Raw genomic sequence first — 21,804 nt, 5'->3', positions numbered from 1 at the left:
ACTTGCCTGGGAGGAGTAGGGATTGTGGGAGTCTAAGGATGGGAGGAGAGAGGGGCAGCAAGAGGGAGAGGAGGTAGGAAGTCTAGGAGAAAAGGCACAGGGAATTCAGGCTGGCAGAACTGTTTGCATGTGCATTTCTGATTGGATTCTTAGACTGTATTGGCACACCCACATTGGAGACAGGCAAAGGAAATTTTAAGAAACCACACCCCCCCAAAAATTGTGGTTTTTTTCATTTAATGTTTAGTCCTGTCTCATGAGCATCTAGGTTCTAATGTGTGATTATTTTTATCTCCTGGGATTGGTAAAAATTATTTTATCTGAACTATAATGTTAGCTTTAGTGTGAACTTTAATACAATGGGGTTACTCGTGAATGTTCAAGAACTTTAAGTCAGTCCCCTATTATTGTGGTGCAGGAATGATGAAACCTAGAATGCATTGGGCTCTTTTATTTGTTGGACTCTTTAGGATTTGCATTGCCAAGCTTTGCTCTACAACCATTTGGGTTAAAAGGTTACATTAAGGAAAATGAAAGCTGAGATTTCCAATGTAGTTGAGACTCTCTAACGGTTTAAAATTACATGAACCCTGGAGGTGGGGGTTTAGAACCATGTACGTATCACAAGACACAAATGCTGAATTGTAAGAACAGCAACACTGCAATGCTACTGCTAGTGTGCGTGGCAGAAACATCCCAGGTGGTGAGACCAGATCAGGGAACACGACCCAGTTTCTTTAGGTGACAATGAAACTGGCTTTAGCAGAGGTGGATCCATGGGGGTGGGGTGCACTGGTACATTTACACCCTGCTTTGATTCCTGCTCCACCTGAAGTCTAAAACCAACTGCCTGGCAGTGGCAGCAGCATTTCCAGTCATGTGGGAGTCACTTGATTTCATGGCTCATTATCATTTATTTTATCATAGATTTCATAGATCGCATAGACATTAGGGCTGGAAGGGACCTTGCGAGATCATGTCCAGCACTCTGCCCCAGGGGCACAAAGTCAGCTGGGGTTAGATCACTCCAGCAAGATGAACATCGAAGCATTTCTTAAAGGTATCCAGAGTAGGTGCTTGCACCACTTCGGGGGGGAGGGTGTCTATTCCAGACTCTGGAGGCTCGGACGGTAAAGTTTTTCCTTATGTCCAATGTAAAACAGTCTTCCAGCAGTTCGTGACCATTGAACCTTGCCTTCCCTTGGGGTGCCCTGGTGAATACACACCCCGATATACTTATATACTTTAGATCCCTTCTTTCCACAGGCATTAATGACTCTCTCTTCTTTTGAATGGTCTGGAGGTTGCAGCAAGGAAGCCAGCCTTCGTTTTCCCACTCTGCAGTTCGCTGCTCCTGGTCACTAAGCTCCTATTTCACAACCCTGCCGGTTGTTTTGTAACTCCTGCTCACCAAGTTGTAGGAGTTTTCGCTTCCACCTGAAACACAATAACCTGGCCTGAGGACCCGGGGCCCATTAGCAAAGCATCTAGTTTCTTTTTTAACTGGAAAATAGCGGGTGTTGCACGATGATGTCCCTCGCCCGTTTGCAGAATAGACCTGCCGGTGGCTATTTTCAGACGCAGGTGCCCAATTCAGGGCAGCGGACACATCTCCCCCTTGCTTTGGGAGGTCTTTCCTCCAGCAAAAGGAGACCCCCAGGGCACTGGCAGAGGGGCTGCGGGAGCTGGCCCTGGAGATGGGCCATAATGCACATGACAACATGCATATGAACCCCTCTGAGCTCCCTGGACCCGAAGCAGCCCATCCTCCCCCTCTGCAGCTGCTCCAGTCCCGCCCCGCCTACGGCTGCTCGGTCCCTGCAGACAGGCGGGCGGGGGTTTTCCCGCAGTGTGGCAGCCGCGCATTACGACACGGCGCAAGGTGGAGGGGCAGCGGTTTACGGCAGTGTCTGCCCTCGCCCGCCCGGGCGCGCTTTGCGGCGGCGTGGCGGGGGGCGGGGAAGATGTCTGAGCGGGGAGAGGCGCCGGCGGCGGCGGCGGGCGCGGGCAGCGAGATGCCGGCCAAGAAGCAGAAGCTGAGCAGTGACGAGAACAGCAACCCCGGGGACCTGTCCGGTGACGAGAACGTGAGCGGGGCGCGGCGGCGGGGCTGGGGGCGGCCTCGGGCCTCCCTCCGCTGCGGGGCCGCAGGGGCCCAGGGCCGGCCGGGCGCGTCCATTGGGGCGGGGGGCAGGAATCCCCCCCCCCGCTCGGAATGGAACAGGCCCGCGGGCGCCCACGTGGGGACAGCATCAGAGGTGTCATAATGGGGGGGGGCGGTCCGCCCCCATGGGCTCTGTTTTGGGGGGGAATGAAAGTGGGAATGGGGGGTCCGCAAGGGCAGGGTAGAGACATGAAGTCTGGGATTGGCGGGGCCCAGGGCAGACGTGTGCGCCGGGCTCCTAGTGACAGGTGGCAACTGCGTGGGGTCCTGAATTGTGTGTGTAGGGGGTGTGTATATACGTGCGTGTGTAAGGGGGTGTATACTTGTGAGTGGCACATGAAATAGGCCTGCCTGAAGGCCTGAATTTCCTTAGCACTTTCTTAAACAGCAAGGAGCAACTCTTTTCGGCAGGCGTGTCACAGCTTATCCCTGCATCCTCTCCCAGGTGTCACTGCCGTCCCCTTCCCCTGCCTGATCGGCTGCTCTGCTATCTGCTCCCTGCCCAATCCGCCACTGGGCTGCCTGTCCCCTCCCCAGTCTGCTCTGTGCCAGGCTGCCAATGCTACTTGTGCTACTTGGGCTGCAGGTTGGCTGCCCCTGGGCGGAAACAGCCAAACCGTACGTATTTGTGGCCAAAAACTTCAAAAAAAAGTTGCAGTGCTGAAGCGAAGGGTTATTGATCTGAAACAAAACTTTGTTGAAGCGATGAGTCAACTTCTGACAGCTGTGGCCTGAGTAGGTACAGAAAGAATACGTTCTTCACCTGTGATGTTCCTTTCTGTACCACGACTAGGTTGTTCATAACTGAGAAACTGATGTGAACCAGGAAAGCTTGGGTTTTCTCTTTAACCTATGAATAAAAATTAGGTATGAGGCTGAGACCTTAGTTCTCAGACCTCGACTATCATAGGACTGCCTTACAAGGGCTGTGCGCCTCCTCCCACCACGGCTGAGCTCCATGGGGCTGGTGGAGCTGATCAGAGCGCAGCCCGGTGGCAGGAAGTGAGGACAGCCAGGGCTGCGTTCCCCACCGGGCTGAGCAACATGGGGCTGCGGAGCTGCTTGGAGCGCAGCCCTGGCTCTCCCCTGCCTCCCACCACCGGGCTGCTTCAAAATTCAAAATGTTTCGAAGCTGTTTCAATGCTTTTTGTTTCGTTTCGATTTTGCTGTTTTGAGCTCAAAACACGTCAAAACAGCTTCGAAAGGAAACACTCAGCGAAATTTCACACAGCCCTAGTAGTTAATAAGAAGGAAGTAAGGCCATGCAGAGGAATTGAGTGTTACACCCTATTTGACAGTGACGTTTTATTGTATACGTGCATAGGTACTTACATCTCTGTAAAAACACTTTTCAGTGCAGTGTTACAATAAATTGTGACTTGACCTTTATAGAAAAACGTATCAGTAAGTAGTCCCTTTCTCCGTCCTGAAAGGGCTACAAATAGACTGAACAGAGGTCACTGTAAGACTGAGATCTCCAAAATTAACTTTAAAATCTATGGAAAAGTCTCTCAGATCTCAACATGTGAAAGAATGACCAGAAAGTTAGAAACATAGAAATGCCAAGGAATATATGCATATCTAAGAAATCGTGTTCTATTTATTTTTATTCATTGCTTTTTGGTTCTTTTTTCCTAAAGAACGGCAGGTTCTCAGTAGGTAGTAACTATTAAGGCAGGTCTTGATAGTTTAATATAACCTCTACCAATTTGGTACTTGTCTTTACTAACTTGAAGGCTATATTAAGTATATGTTTGAGCAATTATACAGCTTAGAAATACATTGATATATGTTAACATAATAAAATGCAATAATCACCGTGTTCATCATTACCTACTTGCCAAACCATTCATTTTTGTTTTGGGATGTTCATAAAGCTTCTTCAGGGTGGAAATCTGATTTCAATTAAAATGCTGATTGTCTGCATTTTAATTTATTTTTTATTAGTTAAAACTAGGTTAAGTGCTAGATACAACACAAAAGAGCCGTATTGAATTCCATTTAATATATAAAACTAACTGATTAGTTAAATAGAAGAAGCATCTATATTCTGTAAATTGAACTGATTGTTTCTGGTCATGATGGTCCAGAAGCACAAAAAAGAGGACTTCTTCACAGACTCCTCATAAGAGTGCTAACCCTCTCCGTAACCTCCTAGGCAGAAAAAGGACTTGGCAAAGGACAAAATCCCCACGTGTCCAGAACTGACGTCACGTAGGCAGGACTGCCTCACATCTAAGCCCATTTGGGATCTTTATACTAAGCCCAAGTCCACTGAAGATGCCAGTCTGATAGGCCTGCTTTGAGTATACCTACTACATACTGACAAGAAAAAATACAGCAAGAAATTGCAGTCTCAGCCACTTTCATTCAAAAACACAACCAGTGGAGGTGGTGATGCTATCACTCACCCTACATATATATACCCTTGTGGTTAGAGCTCTTCTGCAGGAAGTAGGAGATCAAGGTTCAATGCCTGCCTCAGTTTTACGAAGTACAAACTCTCACCTAAAACTGTCGTGATCACCAAGATACAATCAAGTCAGGGACAAGGCACTCACCACTCCTCCAGTTGAAGGTGCACTCCACTGTATAACACATTACATGATGCCTTGCGGCAAAGAGGCAAGGCATGAATAAGCACAGTTCTACAGTTAAGTGAAGAAGGTGCTCAGGTAGGAGGAGATAGTTAGGGCCTTCAGTCCATGATCCTGAGACATGAGATGCATTGAGACAGCCACAAAACCAAGAGTGAGTGAGTGATGCAAGTTTTAACTCGGGTCTCCCATTTCTTGCGTGAATGCTCTAATCACTAGATTGCTATGTTGAAGGTGGTACCTAAAACTTCTCTCTTCAGCAGCTGTTTTTGAAAAGGACAAGCCAGACTTCCGTTTCCAACTTCGTAAAAGTTCTTCTAGGTAGAAATGAAAATTCATATCTTTGCAATCTCCTGCACCTGATGATGGGTGCCTGTGCCCGAAGGCTTGCAAATAAAGAATTTTTTTTGCAAATATCTAATTGGTCTAATAAAAGATATCACCTCTGCCTCGAGTTTTGATTCCTTTTGCCTCTAGACCAATATGACTACAATCTGAATACCATTTCCAACTTTGGCACCTAAGTCCAGCAGAGTGTTTCAGTCTATGAATTCAAGAATGTAGCTTGGGTCTGTAGGCAAGCATCTAAACCCAGAAGAGGGTGCGGTGGGATTTAGCATCTCCTATTAATTCCCTTATGTATGTATAAGGAGCCCACTCCTGCATGCTGCCTGGTGTGAACCCCATCCTTCGAGCTCCCCAACACTGCTCATGCATTTTGAAATGAATTTTTGTATCTGACTTGGGGCACCTGGGTGTCAGAACTGGACTCTGTAGGCTTAAAATTACTATTGCTTCTGTCCCCTTGTAAGGCAGCGCCATGATAGTCAAGATCTGAAAACTAAGATCTCAGCATCATACTTAATTTTGATTCATAGGTTAAAGAAAAAACCCAAGCTTTCCTGGTTTTCTGATTCACATCAGTTTCTCAGTTATGAATGACTTAGTCGTGGAACAGAAGGGAACATCAGAAGTAAAGAACATGTTCTTTCTGTACCTGCTGAAGAGGCTACAGCTGTCAAAAGTTGACTCATCGCTTCAACAAAGTTTTGTTTCAGATCCTTAACCCTTCATTTCAGCAGCGCAACTTTGAAGTTTTTGGCCACAAATATGTACCATTTGGCTGTTTCAGCCCAGGGGCAGCCAACCTGCAGCCTGAGTAGCACAAGTAGCATTGGCAGCCTGGCACAGAACAGACTGAGGAGGGGACAGGCAGCACAGTGGCAGATGGGGCAGGGAACAGAAAGCAGAGCAGCTGATCAGGCAGGGGAAGGGGATGGCAGTGGCACTTGGGGGAGAATGCAGGGAGTTGTCCCGGCTGCGCTCTGCCTCCCGTCACTGGGCTGCGTTCCATGGGGCTGGTGGAGCCGATCGTAGCGCAGGTGGGAAGCGGACAGAGCTGGGGCTGTGCTCTGATCGGCTCCGCCAGGCCCATGGGGCAAAGCCCAGCGGCAGGAGGCAGGGAGAGCTGGGGCTGCGCTCCGCCTCCCACTACCAGGCTGAGCTCCATGGGGCTGGCAGAGCTGATCGGAGTGCAGCCCAGCAGTGGGAGGTGGGCAGAGCCAGCACTGGTCCCAGGCAGCAGCGGTAGCCTCTTGTCATCCGACGCAGCCCTGCAGCCCTCCCAGGGGTGCGAGCCCCTGGATCTGTGCCCAGATGACAGGAGGCTGCCGCTGCTGCCTGGGGCCAGTGGCAGCATCAGTCCTCCCTGGTGCTGGATGCGGGCTGTGCCCAGCCCCAGTCCCAGGCGGCAGCCTTCTGTCATCCGGGGCAGATCTGGGGACCATATCCCCAGGAGGAGTCCAGCAGAGCCCTGCAGCCCTCCCAGGGATGCGGGTCCCTGGATCTGTGCGCCAGATGACAGGAGGCTGCCACTGTTGGCAAGTGTCATGAATTTTGCTTCCAAGACTTGGAGGTGCATTTTCTGATAAAACTCTGCACCTATCTCCTTGAAACTTGGCAGGCTTCATGCCCTCGGAAGGGGCTACCATCCCTGCAATTTGCATCTGAAGCGGGCAACAAATAACAATGTTTTGGGCATCAATCCCCTTTATAGCCTATGGGTGAAACGTTGAAACGAGTCAAAACAACACGATTTCGATGAAACAAAATGGGACAGCGCTTTGAAACGAAACAATGAAATGAAACACTGTCCCTTTGAAATGGCGAAAAGGACATCGAAACGAGATGATGGTGTTTCACACGGCCCTATTAACTACTTCTAACAGTGTGATTTGCCTCATAGTGGCCAGGGACCTGGGATCAGCCAGCCGTGTTGGATAATCTTACCCACAAAGGCCCTAATAAGGGTGGCTTGTGAGATGTTGTTCCTGTGTCAAACACAAAAAGAGGTGCCCTAGCATCCTGACTGGGCTAAGGAATTGCTTTCATTTGAGTTGATGCATCAAAGAGCCTGAAGAGGTGCTGGATTTTTTTCTGGGCTGCTTAAGGAGCCTCACAGCTCTCCCCCGCTTTCTTTCTCTTTCCGGCCTCTACTGAAAAACTGTTCTGTGATTTGGTTGTCAGTTGCCTTCGCTGTAGGATCCCCATCAGCTTCTCTTGCATTGTCAAAGTGTACTAAGTAGTTCCTTTCTTACTACTACAATAATTGCAAGAATCCATTGTCTTCCACAAATCCTTTGCTAGCTTCCTTGCCTCTGTCCATTTTAGTTTCCATCTTCACCTTCAGGAATCCAAATAGCTCAATTCATGTATTTGTTTCCATTCTTTTGGTCTCTGGCACTGTATTCAGTCCTCTCCAGATTGCCCCTCCGCCTGTCCCCTGATCCCACTCTTTCACCTTTCTTTAGTCTTTGCCCAACTCTTAAACTGCTTCTTTCTTTTCTCTCCCAAACTCACTCTTTTATAAAGCTTTTCAATGTTTCCTTTTCCAGATCTACCATCTTGTATTTTGACTCATTTGAAGTAAAATCTTGTAGTCCCTGGTCAGTTAGCTCAGACCATCAGGCAGTGGGCGGACAAAACTGCCCTGCGAAGGTCATTCAGAGTCAGCAAACTGCAACAAATAAAGACAGTGCTTGTATTTGACACGTGAATTTGGAGGGAGTTTTGCCAGAGTAAAAGCTAAAGGTTTTGTATTGTAAACTCAGTGAAGCAGAGACTGTCTTTGGTGGTTGTGAGACATGGTATACAGTAATGCCTGTATGACAAATTATAATGTAGTAAAACATTAGCCAGAGCCTGTTACATTTTCTTATATTTGATCTCTATCATCTTTGCTGAGTTCTGTACTTTGGCTCTCAGTTCCCCTTATATCTGATTTGCATGCTTGCTCTCTGTATAGCAGAGTACAGAAAACTTAATTTTGTAACTGTTAGATACACAGTGTTGAATCCAGGTTTTACATCTTTTACAGGTCTTATTGTTAGCTTTAATATTTGTCTTTGGCTTGTAAATGTGGGAGGGGAAGAAAGAGAACAGTTTGAATGTCTTTTATATGAGGGAGGGGGGAAAAGCACGTGTAAAGTTGTGTAGGAAGCTGTTTCTTGAAACTGTTATTGCATGCAGCTCAGGTGACTCTTGGCTTTACTTAAAAATCTTACATTGTAAGACCTTGCACACACTGTCTGTGTCACATGAAGCTGTTCTCCAACTCTCAGCAAAGTCTAATGGATGCTAAATGTCAACAGCTTAATAGAGTAAGGTTTAGATTACAGAGCAGAGAATCAAGGCTTTTTTTGTGAAAACAAGGCTATTTTACAGAGCATTGTAATGCCTAGACCTTCTAAAGTACTTCATGAAGTATCATAAGTTAAATTAAATTACAGTTGTCAAAGTAACAGAACAATATACATTTCATGACACAGACACACTGTCTTTACTCTCCTTCATTTGTCTAACTCATGAAAGTCCATAGTTTTCAACAGTCTGTCTAATTAATCTTGCTAATGAGTGAATGTCTACTATATCTCTTGTCACTCAAAAGCTTGGGCTTTACCCACAGAATAAGTTTCAGTGTATAATGTAGTGGTGCTCTTGTTGGGTGCAGGCTGCCTGCTGCAGGCTTGGGCTCTCTGCCCTGCTGCTTTCCACTGGGGCGTCTGTGACCCAACGGGATGGGACCTGGTGTGGCAGGGTAGAGTGGGGCTGGTTGGGAGAGCTCAGTGCCACTGCAAGCCCCGCACCACCATGGCAAGGTGCCTTCTTCCTGCCCTGCAACAGTGAGAGGCACAACTCTGCACCAGGTACCCCCCAGATGCTGTCAGACAGGCAGGGGGCACTTCACTAGGGTGACATGGGGCTCGCAGCAGCAAGGAGCTTCCCCGCCCAGCCCCTCTCTGCTCTGCCATGCTGGGTCCCACCCAGTGGGCTGCAGAGGCCCTGGAGAAGGGCAGCAGGGCAGGGAGCCCAAGCTTGCCTCAACCCCTCCAACGCACAGATCTTGTGTGGCAGGGGGAAGCACATGCCCTCCATGCCTTCCCCTGGGAGTGTATGCAGCAGTGGGAAGCCAGCCCCACCACCCATCCCCCAGACAAGATGCTCTTGTCTCTGTCCCGCTCCCCATCGGGGCCCTGTGGCTGTGCATGGCCTCAAACTCTCCCAGCCGGGCAGCGGCAGCAGCCCCAGTCCTGCCCAGCTCCCTCCTTCCCTCCCTTCCTGTGGGGGCCTCCATCCCTGTTCCCCCATGAGACTTACGTGCGGGGAGCTGCTCTCCAGGTTGCCTGGCAGGCATGTGCATGCCCATCTGTGCACATGGTGCCCCCTGCCTGGCTGCCCCCCTCCTGCTCCCATGAGCCCCTTGCAGGCTGGAACTCTGCCAGCCTGCAGAGAGCTCTTTGCAAAAATGGAAAATTTATGTGATTCTCTGTTAAAATGCGAAATCCTGTGTTTTTCTCAAAAGGGAAAATCTGTGGATTTTTTTCCATTTTCCTGTGGGAAATGGAAAACCCAGATCCCTGCTTAACACTAAATCTCACCTCGGCCTCCCTTTTCCAGTTTTTCCGTTGTTGCATTCTCCAGTCTGTTCTGTATGCATAGAGCATTCTCTCAGAAATAGTCCCAAGAGGTGTTGTTCAGTTCTTTTAGTCAGTCCTCAGGACTTCTGCAATGACATCTTTAGTGATTAGTGAACTAACAGTAGCTGTTGGAGAGGAGACTTTGCCAAAGTTTTTGTGGATGATGGAATCATCGGATTGTGCACGTAGCCATAAATACTCCTGAATTTGGTACCATTGTTCTTGTCTTCCCCTTCCTATAGTTTGTCACACTTGTATGAGCTCAGACTTAGCTTTTTAGGGCATTGGGCCATGTCTTTGTATGTGGATGATGCCTAGTACTGTGGGCTCCACCTTAATAGTATTACTAATTGAACAGATGTAGCCATTACCTGGAGCTAGCAAGTGTGCTCTGTCTTGTGTTTGTGCCTTTCTGTTGCCCGTTCCACACACACATCCACTTCCATGGTTAGCTTATTATACAGCTTTAGAGACAGCTTCAGGTAAAGAATGACCCCAAGGGTTTTGTTTCTCTGACCAGAGCTGCAAAGGACTTGGCCCAGCAGAGAAAAAGGGTGACTCCCACTTCTAAGAATAACAGACAAAGCTTCTTGGGAGCTCACTGTCTCTTTAAGGCACAGTGTACACTTAAAAAATTGTCTTGGCATATCTGAGCTGGTTGTTGTCACAAGGTGTCTTTACTGGAATAATTATGCTGCTGCTGGTGTGACTGTATGTGGTGTATTGCATATAGCTTATACCACAATAAAGACCAGGCCATATAGCTTATACCAGAATAAAGATGTTAGTACTTGGTACCAACATCTATACTAGATGATGTTGCTGTTTAGCTTGTACCAGCAAAACACCCCCGGTGCTGGCAAAGTAAGTTTCCTGAGAAACTTGTGAAGACTTGAGACATAACCATCAGTTATCTTCCTTGGGTTGACCTGGGATAGCTTCTGACGAATTTGTGGTGGAGGGCTAAGTGGGGGTGGAATTGGGAAATGGACAGGGATTTGCAAAGACTCAGAGTGAAGCCTACCTCAATGAAGCTGAGCTCCTGAGGACTTCTTTTGGTTTGCAGAGAGTTGATCAGAAAAGAGGTAAATCCCTCCATGGCTTGGTGAGTTCACTTATAGCCTTTCATTTTTCGGTACTGGGCACGTCTACACATGTGATGGATTGTGCAGTTGTTACTGTGCCGTCATTTAGTATTTGCTTAAGCAAATAACCGCTGTTATTGCACAGTCCTGGCACCGCATAGGTCATTTCTGGCACTACTGTGCAGTAGCTTGTTGCTACTGTGCAGTAGCATCAGTGTCACGATTTGTGCCCACCTGCCAACGCTACACCACCGTAGCTCGTCACTACGGCGACGTAGCATCTCACTTAGATGTGCCCACTGAGACTTAAGTCCAGTGGGAGCTGTAGTTGCTCACTAGCTTTGAAATCAGACCACCAATCTCTCTGATTTAGTTACCCCCTTCTATAAAATGTGAAGAACGTGTGGCTACTTCATAGAAGAGTTGAGAATCGATCTTGTAGTATTGCATGCTGGAAAAGCTCAAGTACTGGAAAACTTGTCGCTTTTACAAGCTAGGTCTAATAACGTCAATTCAATGTAATTATTTTCAGGATGATGCTGTTAGTATAGAAAGCGGTACTAACACTGAGCGCCCCGACACCCCTACAAACACCCCCAATGCACCAGGGAGGAAAAGCTGGGGAAAAGGCAAATGGAAATCGAAGAAGTGCAAATACTCCTTCAAATGTGTAAATAGTCTCAAGGTACGTACAAATAAGGCTTAAACTGATGATGTATGGTAGGTGATGGCATTGGTGCCCATTGTGTGTCAGATGCTGTGAATATAGAAATGGTGGTTTAAACAAATGTCTTGCTTGTTGTAAAACAGCCATAAAATCGTAATCATGTGCTCCCTGGGGATAAAGCTGATGGTCTTGGGACTGAGCAGCCTGTTCCCTTTGGTTCTCTCTTGTTTGTATGATGCTGCTCCGTGGTCTTACTCTTCCCGAGGGATGTTTTCATTTTAAAATCTGTAAGTGTTGAAGCTCACGCTGGGATTAATCAAAATATTTAAAGGTTTTGGTTCTAAGCTACTGAACGGAGTTCTGTCATGTTTCAGTTATGTCTGTTTTCTAGTTTTCATCTATATTCTTCAGTTTCAGGCGTTTAAGTGCTCTTCTGAAAATATTTGGTGTGGGAAAGGAAGGGAAATACAGAATGTTTTTTATCCATCAGGATCAACTGATGTTCTAACAATTCTTGTTAATTGCGTCCATAAATTGACTTTTGTGGTTTGAAGTCATGCTCCAAAATTGCTGTTAGCACCCCCATTCATTTAATAGCTTCTGAATTTGAATGTTGGTAAATATACTTCTGAAAGCAGGTTTTTTTTTTGTCTGTGAGGTGGTTATTCTAGATTTAAAAAAAAAAATTTGTAGAGGGCTAACCAAAAGCTAATTGAACTCAGTTTGAAGGTTCTCAGTGACTTAGAGTTGGCTCTAAGGAAAGATCCTGTGTAAGGAGAGCCAAAATGTAAGAAAGTCTCAAGGTAGAATTTGAATGGTGTTGAGCAGGATAATTTTTAATAGACTTCTCTTAATTCTCATTGGACTGCACAACAGAAACTTGTATACAAAGCTAAAGAGCCCTTGAGGTTGGGAATCTCTTGCTCCAAATTAATCCTGCAATTTTGAGCAGTATTATGGTAATGAGTACAGTCAAAATGATCATAATTAAACGTTCTATATGATCTGGAAACTTAATTCATGCCCCTTTGGGAAGCAGTTTGTACCACATGGTATGAAATGTACTAACCTTTGGGAGTACATCTCTTATACTCTAATGAAAAAGCAATGCAGCAAGTTAAAGAAACTGAATTTCATGTTATTATCTGGTAGGGATATGTGGAATAAAATGTTCCTGTTCTCCTTCCCTATCATCTTTACTGTTTTTGTCCTAGTTTGTCCTTAAGGAAAATTTCAGTTGTGTTCATTCCTCACTGCTTTGGATGTAAAATCATTATGATTAATTCTGAAAAAAAACATTACTCTAAAAATGTTTTTCCAACTTTGGTGTATGGGCAACTTTAGGCATAGCTTAAGTGCCAGGAAAACAAGTGTAACTTTCCAAATAAAGCAGCCTTAATTTCCTGTTAGTCTTATGCTACTTTTTGCAAACTAGTTATTTACATTCTATAAAGGTAACCAGAATCGCTTTCATTTTCTGGTTAGGATGTGGTGGGAAGTGAGAACTGGTATGTGTATAGACCCAAAGTTTAAGAAATAAATAATCCCAGTACACATGCATATGCACAGTAGAGTCTTTTTTTTTCTTTTTAAAGTGAATGTGTTTGTCTAAGAAAACAGCAGTTTATTGAGTTAATGTCAGTACCAAGGGTATATAACATATTTGTCCTTTGAAGTCACCCTCAGATTCTTGACATGATTATAGAGCTAGCTATCCATGTGCCCCCTCTTGGTATCTGGGTGATGTTAATAGTTTTGGTCTTGGTACCTGCATCAGGATGTCATTTCTGCAATTTTTCCCATTCTAACCAGGAGCAAGGTCAAACTACCTTATGTTTACAAACTGATTATCACCATTGAAACTCTCTTGACTAATTTAACCCCTTTCTGGTTGTATTTGTGTATATAGGTCTGACTGAAGTGTGATCATTTGGGTCGCCTTCGTGACTTGTGATATGGATACACAGACTTTTAAAAATGTGTTGTTTTGTGTTTGGTTTTTTTTTAGCAATCAGAACAAATACCAGAATGGGGAACAATTGATCTGTATCACTTGCCTTTAAGTAGTGGTGACCTAGGCAAGCTTAATTTTCTGCAGCACCTTGGTGGCTTGTCTGTGCTGGGGAGATGCTGGCACTTCCTGTTTAAGGGCACCCGTTTGTAGGCTGTCTGGCCATCTTTTTAAATTTAAAAACATCTATCGATTGATCGATCAGTATGTGTGTGTGTGTGTGCGCGTAACGTATATAAACAGACAGGAATTGGTTGAGAATGTGAAGGTGGAAGGTAATTTGGGTGACAGCAACCACAAAATGATAGAGTTCAAGATCCTATGGGGCGGAAGGAAGGAGAGCAGCTGAATAAGGACACTGGACTTTGGAAAAGCAGTCTTGAATAAACTTGGGGACTTGGTGTGTAGGATCCTATGAGAGGTAAGCCTGGAGGGAAAAGTCATCCAAGAGAGTTGGCTGTACTGTAAGGGGAAGCTCTTTTAAGGGTGCAGGAGCAAGCTATCCCGAATGGTGAAAGAATGGAAAGTGCAACAGAAGACCAGCCTTGACTAGACAGCAGTGTCTTCAAGGAGTTGAAACTCAAAATGAATTCTATAAAAAGTGGAAATTTGGTTGCGTTACTAGAGGAGAGTGTAAGAGTTTCATGTGGGCATGCAGGAAGAAAATTAGGAAGACCAGGGCACAGTCTGAGATGCAACTGTCAAGGGATGTGAAAGGCAATTCACATAAAATAAAGAGGGATTTTACTGGTATGTCAAAAGTAAGAGGAAGACCGGAGAAACCATAGGTCCCTTATGGGATGCAGGAGGCAGCCTAGTTAGAGATGATGCAGACAAGGCTGAAGTATTTAATTCCTTTTTTTTCTTTACTTGAGCTTTCACAAATAATGGCAGCTCCTAGGTGGCAGTGCAGTTGGCCTTAGAGGGAAGGAGACAAATAGCTTATAGTAATGGCAGAACATGTTGGGGAAGCTAGATGCTTTCAAGTTGGCAGAGCCAGATAGGGGGTACCAAAGGAGTTGGCTAAGGTAATTTCAGAGCCATTGGCTATCCTCTTTGAGAACTCATGGTGGTAGCATGAGGTCTGGATGACTGAAAATGCGCACGTATAGTGCTCATCTTTTAAGAAGGGGAAGAAGGAGGATTCAGGGAACTACAGACCAGGCAGCCTCACCTCAATACCTTGAAAGGTCTTGGAGCATGTCCTCGAGGAATCCATTGTGAAGCACCTAAAGAATAGGGTTATCAGGGAAAGCCAGCATGGATTCACACAGAGCAAGTCATGCCTGACCAAGCTGAATTCTTTCTATGATAAGGTGATAGGTTCTGTGGATGAGGGGAGACCAGTGGATATGAAAGAGCTTGATTTTTAGCAAGGCTTTTGGTAGTCTCCTCACTGTCTCATTAACAAGCTAAGGAAATACAGACTAGATAGTTTCATAATTTCTAGGGTCAGAAGGGACCTGAACAGATCATCAAGTCCAACCCCCTGTCCTGGGCAGGAACAAGTGCTGGGATCATAATACCCCAGCCAGGTATCTATCCAACAAAATACCATTGTTAGTTAATAAAGGACATCCATTTTGGTCACCGCTTATATTGTTTTTTAGATTTATATTTGCCCTGTTCAGGAAGCCTCAAGGCCACTTAAAATAAATGACAAATACCCCACAGCTAAGGAACAATAGTAGACTCTGCAAAGTACACCACAAAATGTGAAAATTTGAGTACTCGTCTTTCTTTCCCACTACTGCTTCCCTGCCTCATACGAGCAAACACTCCAGCCAATTCTAACTGTACTTCCCAACCCACATTCACATCTAGGCATAGGAAACCTTCCCATTCTCCTGCCTCAGGTCCATGGGAGTTCCTTCCCTCAATGTTACTCCCGGGTCATCTTCCCTGGGAGTAACAGAGGGTCTGTGGCTGTCCCAAAACAACTCTTAACTTCTCCCCTCAACAAACACAACATGAAATTCAAAAGAACCATAGCAGAAAGGTCATCTGAAAAACGTAAGGTTCTCCACCTTGGGAGGAAAAACCTGCAGGATCCTTATAGGCTTGGCAGTGCTACACTGGGTAGCACTATGGAAGAAAGAGACTTGGGGGTCATCATTGACCACAAGATGAACATGAGCCTGCAGTGCGATGCTGTGGCTAGTAAAGCAACCAAAATGCTGGCTTGCATCCATAGATGCTTCTCAAGGAAATCCTGGGACGTCATTCTCCCCTTGTACTCGGCCTTGGTGAGGCCGCAGCTGGAGTACTGCGTCCAGTTTTGGGCTCCACAGTTCAAAAAGGATGTGGAGAAGCTCGAGAGAGTCCAGAGAAGAGCCATGCGCATGATCAGAGGTCAGGAAAACAGACCTTGCGATAACAGGCTGAGAGCTATGGGGCTCTTTAGCCTGGAAAATCACAGGTTCAGGGATGATCTGATGGCCACCTATAAGTTTATCAGGGGTGACCACCAGTATCTGGGGGAACGTTTGTTCACCAGAGCACACCAAGGGATGACGAGGTCAAAGGGTTATAAACTACGGCAAGACCGTTTCAGGTTGGACATAAGGAAGAATTTCTCTACTGTCCGAACCCCCAAGGTCTGGAACAGCCTGCCATCGAAGGTGGTTCAAGCACGTACATTGAACACCTTCAAAAGTAAATTGGATGCTTATCTTGCTGGGATCCTGTGACCCCCGCTGACTTCCTGCTCTTCGGGCGGTGGGCTGGACTCGATGATCTTCCGAGGTGCCTTCCAGCCCCATTGTCTATGAAATCTGAAGGGCACCCTGAAGCATCACCCTTTGGTGGCATCCCAAGGCAGGCCTCGCCTAGGGAGTTCTGTAGGACCTGCATGCTGTCTGGGTCCTTTTCCCTCAGTTGGGTTGGCCAAGATGGTTATAAGTGTCAATTGTCTTATTAGCTAATAGTCTTTTTAGCTTTTAAGATTTATTATAATTGTATCTGTATATTTTACAGATTTAGATTGTGCATAGTTATTTTAACATTTGGCAGTTCTGTCCTAATTCAACCAAATGCTTGGAAATCTGTTTTAATTGTTAACTTCACAGAGGTGTTGTAGCTAGGAAAATAATCACCATTTTATACTGGGAACCTCTACTATTTCATTATAGCCTAGTTAAAAAGTAGGACATACAACCTGCTACTGTCTGCTTGTGCCTGTTATGGACAGTTATAACCCATATAGTTTTTACCTGTACTTCTGATACACTTTATACTGTATACCTTATACTACGATTTGACTAATAGTCTGGATGTGTGTTGTATTAGTATAAAGAAATATTTATGTAGATGTAATCTGGCCTACACTACAAAGTGTTGCTGGCACGGCTACATTGGTTGGGGGTGTCAGAAGACTGTTCCCTATTCAGAATAGCTATGATGGAAGAGGACCTGTCATTCAGAGGTGGGTGCTGTAGCTAAAGAGTCAGAAAAAACGCTTCTGCAGGTATATATTGCCTCTTCCCTATGGGATTCTGCCACCATAGCTATGCTGGCACAGCTAGAGACTGTAGGCCCCTGGTCTCAGACACAAGTTGCCTCTTCTAAGGTCATGTGACAAAAGCAGATATCAAAAACTACAAGTAGAACCTGGGAGTGCTAATGATCAGTCTCAGTCTTAAATCATTAGACAAAATATTTTCTCTTTCCCTTTAAAATGCCAGAGAAATAGAATGTACTTTAGGACAATGGTGTTCAATTTTTCAGCTCCTTGGACCAGATGAATAGTGTGGGGTTGGTTCGTGAGCTGGGTCCCTCCCAGTTTGGGCCCCATGCCACACCAGCCCTGCATGCCCAATCTAACTTTACAGGGCCACACTGTCTGCCTGCAGAGCTCCTCAGAAGTCCAGAAATTCAGAAGCAGGGGAGCAGCAATTAATGCTGTCACTGTTCCTATGCTGCCAAATTTTCAGGCCCTTGGAGATACCTTATGATTGAATGACTGGGCTCTGCAGGCCTGATATGGCCTGCTGGCTGGGAGTTGAGCACCCCTGCTTTACTGGCATTAAGACAACAGAGTTTTGTGATGCACATTTTTAAAAAGGTTCATAAAATTCATATGAAAACATAGCAGTGTGGGAAGAGACTGCACCAAGTAAGCTAGTTTGCCCTGTGGAATGAGTTTCATTTCTTAGAAACAAGCATCTGTGATCTTTGTCCCTTTGCATTTCTGATTTGGCTTTTCCTTTACAGGAGGACCATGGCCAGCCTTTGTTTGGAGTCCAGTTTAACTGGCATAGTAAGGAAGGTGATCCGTTAGTTTTTGCCACTGTAGGCAGCAACAGAGTGAGTAAGACTCCATTTCTACCTGATGTGCCTCTGTGGTTGTGTCTTTGTTTGCCAGTTTCTCTTTCTTCTTCCAATCACTCTACTTATGCTTTGTGTTAAAATACTATGCTATGAAATGGTGTGTGTCTGTTTTCTCCCAGAGTTTGTAAATGTGCCCAAGAAAAATAAATCCAGTAGAGTGTAGTGTGATGGTACACTTGAGCTATTTGAGAATACAATTATCTGTTTTATTAAAACCTCTTCACTCATGGGAACCAGTAGGGGCCAGCCTTTTTGATAGGTATGCCACAGATTAGCCCTGTACCCTCCCTGAATGCCTCTTTGATTCCCTTCCTCTGCTCAGTTGGTTGCTCTGCTCTCTGCCCTGTGATCTCTGCCCAATCTGCTACTCTGTTTTCTACCCGCCACCGTTGCTTCCCCAGTCTGCTGCATTCCATGTGCACAGGATACCCGTGCTTGTGTCACATGTGCTGCAGGTTGACCACCTCTGATGTGAACAATGTTCTTCCCCTGAAGTCTAGCTTTTTGGAGTACTGTGTAAAAAGGGCTAAGAGATATGGAGTGGGATCTATATAAGTTTCAGTGTGTCAGCTACTGACAGTACCTAAAGATTAGTAGCCTATATGAAATAAATTTTCATGGGTTCTTAGTTAACAGGCTTCCACATCATTACAGCTTCAAAAATAATGTGTTTCTGGAGAGCACCTGGAGCATCTTATGTATTATGAATAAATGAAAAGTCTTCATTTTCCAAGGTCATCCTTCTGGCAATTATTATAAGCACTAAACTAAAGCATTAAATTAAACTAATTAAAAGAAATGAAACAAGCCATGTTTCTATACGAGAGAAGTTAAACCAGATACCAGTTGCTTGTTAAAATTGGAATCCAGTTAGAACTAGTTGTATTAACTTATTCTAAGGTATGAAATACGCTTCCAGGTATAAACCTGGGAAAGGCCACCATGAAGACTGCTTTCTTGAGGCAGAGGTTAAGACACTATGAATGCTTGCATCACACCATTTCCACATGCCACAATGGGACAGGTAGTGGGTGGGATCTGTGTAGTAAATACATATCACATGTTCTGTTTGAAGATCAGTATACAGCTGCTTTTGGTAAATGCATGCTATTTAACGTGAAAGTAATAATCCGTTCAACTCTTTCTTTTCTCCTTCCTCCCAGGTTACGTTATATGAATGTCATTCCCAAGGAGAAATCCGTTTATTGCAGTCTTATGTGGATGCTGATGTATCCTCCAAAAATGATGTTATAGATAATTTTAGAAGATTAAGCTGAGAAATAGTTGTTTACTCCTCAGTGTACCAAAACTGGAGAGACTGCATAGAAAAATAAATGAATATATTCCCTGGGATACAGTACTGTGAACACATTTGTTGGTGATAAAGTACATTTTTCACTATAGGTACAAACTTACCTCTGCCCAGAAATCTTCTCTTTCTTCCTAGCAATTGATTTGTTATACCTGTTCCATATCAACTGAAGCCTCCCAGAACTAATACATTGTACAGTGTTTCATGTTCAGCCTTCCCAACATCCCCATGAAGCAGGTGGTGTACTCCTTTTTAGCAACAGGTAAATCAAAGCAGTTGGTATAAGATGTGGGGTTGAAACCTGGGAGTTCCTGAATTGCAGTCCAAAGCTTAAACCAAATCATTACTAGCAAAGGTCTTTGTTTCATTTCTACTCTTGAGTATTTTTAATGGAGGAGATGGGATAGTAGACAAAATACATCATTATATATGTGTAATTTAGAATGAGGGCATGACAAAAAAGTATTACAGAGAAGGGTGGAGTTGGTATTGATAGAAATATCAATAAATATTTAGTCTTTGAGTGCAGGCCTCTGGGCACTCGCACAAAACTGTAATTGGGGGCCTACACCAGTGTGTTGTTCAAACATCTTATGTAAAACTCTGTAGCTGTTCCTTTAGTCCTTAACATAGCGCTTCTTAGGCAGATGAAAACTTTTATACTTGTGCATGGACCTACGATAGCAATACAAGTCATCCTCTTCTGGCTGTGGCTGGTTCCAGGGGTATTATTAGGATAATTAATCCCATTACAATGCAGTGTATAAAGGTGAGTGGTCACAGTTCCAAACTTTAGGTTGTACCTCAACAAATTAGCATACAGTAGTGTCTGTTCTAAACTTATATCGATGCAAGGGGCAGAAATAACTTTTTTCTCTGAAATCTGTTCCAGCACTATGTGGGCCATGGAAATGCAATCAATGAACTAAAATTTCATCCAAGGGATCCAAATCTCCTCCTTTCTGTAAGCAAAGGTGAGAAAATCAGTTTTTTTTGGTTAAGAATCATCTGCTTAAGTTAGAATTTGTTCTTTACATATGATGCTGGATGTGAATGAAACTGGTGGCAACCCACCAAAACACAGAGGTTGACAAGTGACTTAAAAATGAGTCCTCACCACCCCCCCCAACCCTTGAAACTAGACCAAATTAACCTCTTTAGTTTTACATTTGCGTATGTGAAACCCACTCACTACATTAGAAGGAATTCCAGAGGACAGCATATAATCACACTTTGTAGAAAGGAAAGTACGTGGGTATTGGGGGAGACAACTGAGCAAGCAGGAATTGTTGGAACTTTGTGATAATGATGACTTAAATTATTTATTTATATGCGGAGTTGCCCTGACATCTAGTGATGAGATGAGAACATTGCAGATATTGTTCAACATTCGAAAAAACAAATCTTGGTTTCAGCCTCCTGTCAATTCAGTGTAAGTCAGTAGATCTCCGTTTAATTTATTGGCATTTACCTGGGTAAAATTGGTGCAAGTGAAAGAAAAAAAATGTAGATTTTAATATGGGCTCTTTATGAATTTTATTTAGAATGTCCAGCCAATCATAATCGCTAAACCAGGAGTGTTACACTTGTCTGGCCTCATCTGGCATGGGGCTGGTCTGTGGGCCAGATTGGCTGCACAGACTCCCTCCCCCATTTTCTCCCCCAGCATACCTGACCGACAGCTACTCCAGCCAGGCTGGGACCCTTGCTACATGCAGCGCAGATCCCAGAGCAGCTGGAACAGGCACTGTGTGAGGCACAGTCTGGCTGGAGCAGCAGCCACACTACATGCAGTGGCCTCCCCAGCAGCTTTGGGACACACACCGCAGACGGTGCTGCTCCAGCCAGTCCAAGACTTGCACCGTATGCAGCATGAGTCCCTGTTGCCTGGAGTAGGCACCATGTGCAGTGCATATCCAAAAATGGGCACCACCTGTGGTGCAGAGCACTGTGGCTGCTGCTCTGTCCAGACCGCATCGCACAGGGTGCCTGTTTCAGCTGCTCTGGGATCTGTGCCTGGAGGGTGCAGGGGAAGGGGAAGAAGACAGGGTCTGTGGGCCTGACCAGGCTCACAGACCAGCCCCATGTCATGCCCCACATGGCTGTGATCAGACTCAGGGGCAGCACCAGGAGTGGATGGCACGGTTCTGCAGGCTGGTTCTAGTCCACGGGCCATATGTTTGACACCCATGCTCTATAACAAGAATTATCAACCATGAGTATTTCAAAAACTAAAAGCTGCTTTCAGTAGTATAGTATTATGGCAAAGACTGAACAAGAACAGAAAACTTTAATTCCTGTAGCTAACTTCATGCACAGTCTGATCTATAGGACGCTACATTTCCTGACTATTTTATGTATACGAGTATAGTTGAAACTTTGAAAATCTAGACTGCATGATTCTTGCTTATTGTAAGCTTGTATGTCTAAGTGTTACTTCTCAGAGAATACCAGATGGTGAAATCACAGATCCAAGCACTGTTTAGCCACTTGTAACATTACCTGAAAGATGAGGGTAGAGTAGAGAAGGAGGAAGTAGTGCAATTTGTCTGACATGACAGCTGGCATTATATTGGGTAGCTGAGAAAACACTTTCTTTCTATATCTGATGTGCTAAGTGACACTGTAACAACACACAGTTTGAATACTGTTGACACTTGTAG

At 45.0% G+C, this 21,804-nt stretch overlaps 1 protein-coding gene across 1 annotated transcript in view; it reads left to right on the top strand.

Annotated features, from left to right (window-relative positions):
* The first annotated feature begins 1,949 nt into the window (after positions 1-1,949).
* Positions 1,950-21,804, top strand: part of EED (embryonic ectoderm development) — a 29,446-nt gene continuing 9,591 nt past the window's right edge. Inside the window, exons 1-6 of the mRNA XM_006259001.3 lie at positions 1,950-2,087; positions 11,355-11,507; positions 17,713-17,805; positions 18,993-19,058; positions 19,785-19,910; positions 20,034-20,115. Coding sequence (XP_006259063.1) covers positions 1,965-2,087; positions 11,355-11,507; positions 17,713-17,805; positions 18,993-19,058; positions 19,785-19,910; positions 20,034-20,115 — 643 coding nt within the window. The 5' untranslated portion in view covers positions 1,950-1,964. The remainder of the gene's footprint in view (positions 2,088-11,354; positions 11,508-17,712; positions 17,806-18,992; positions 19,059-19,784; positions 19,911-20,033; positions 20,116-21,804) is intronic.

Source organism: Alligator mississippiensis, chromosome 1, assembly GCF_030867095.1.
Source record: "Alligator mississippiensis isolate rAllMis1 chromosome 1, rAllMis1, whole genome shotgun sequence".
NCBI classification, from domain to species: Eukaryota; Metazoa; Chordata; order Crocodylia; family Alligatoridae; genus Alligator; species Alligator mississippiensis.
Note: the sequence above shows the minus strand (reverse complement) of the source record. Positions and strands in the feature narration are given on the sequence as shown.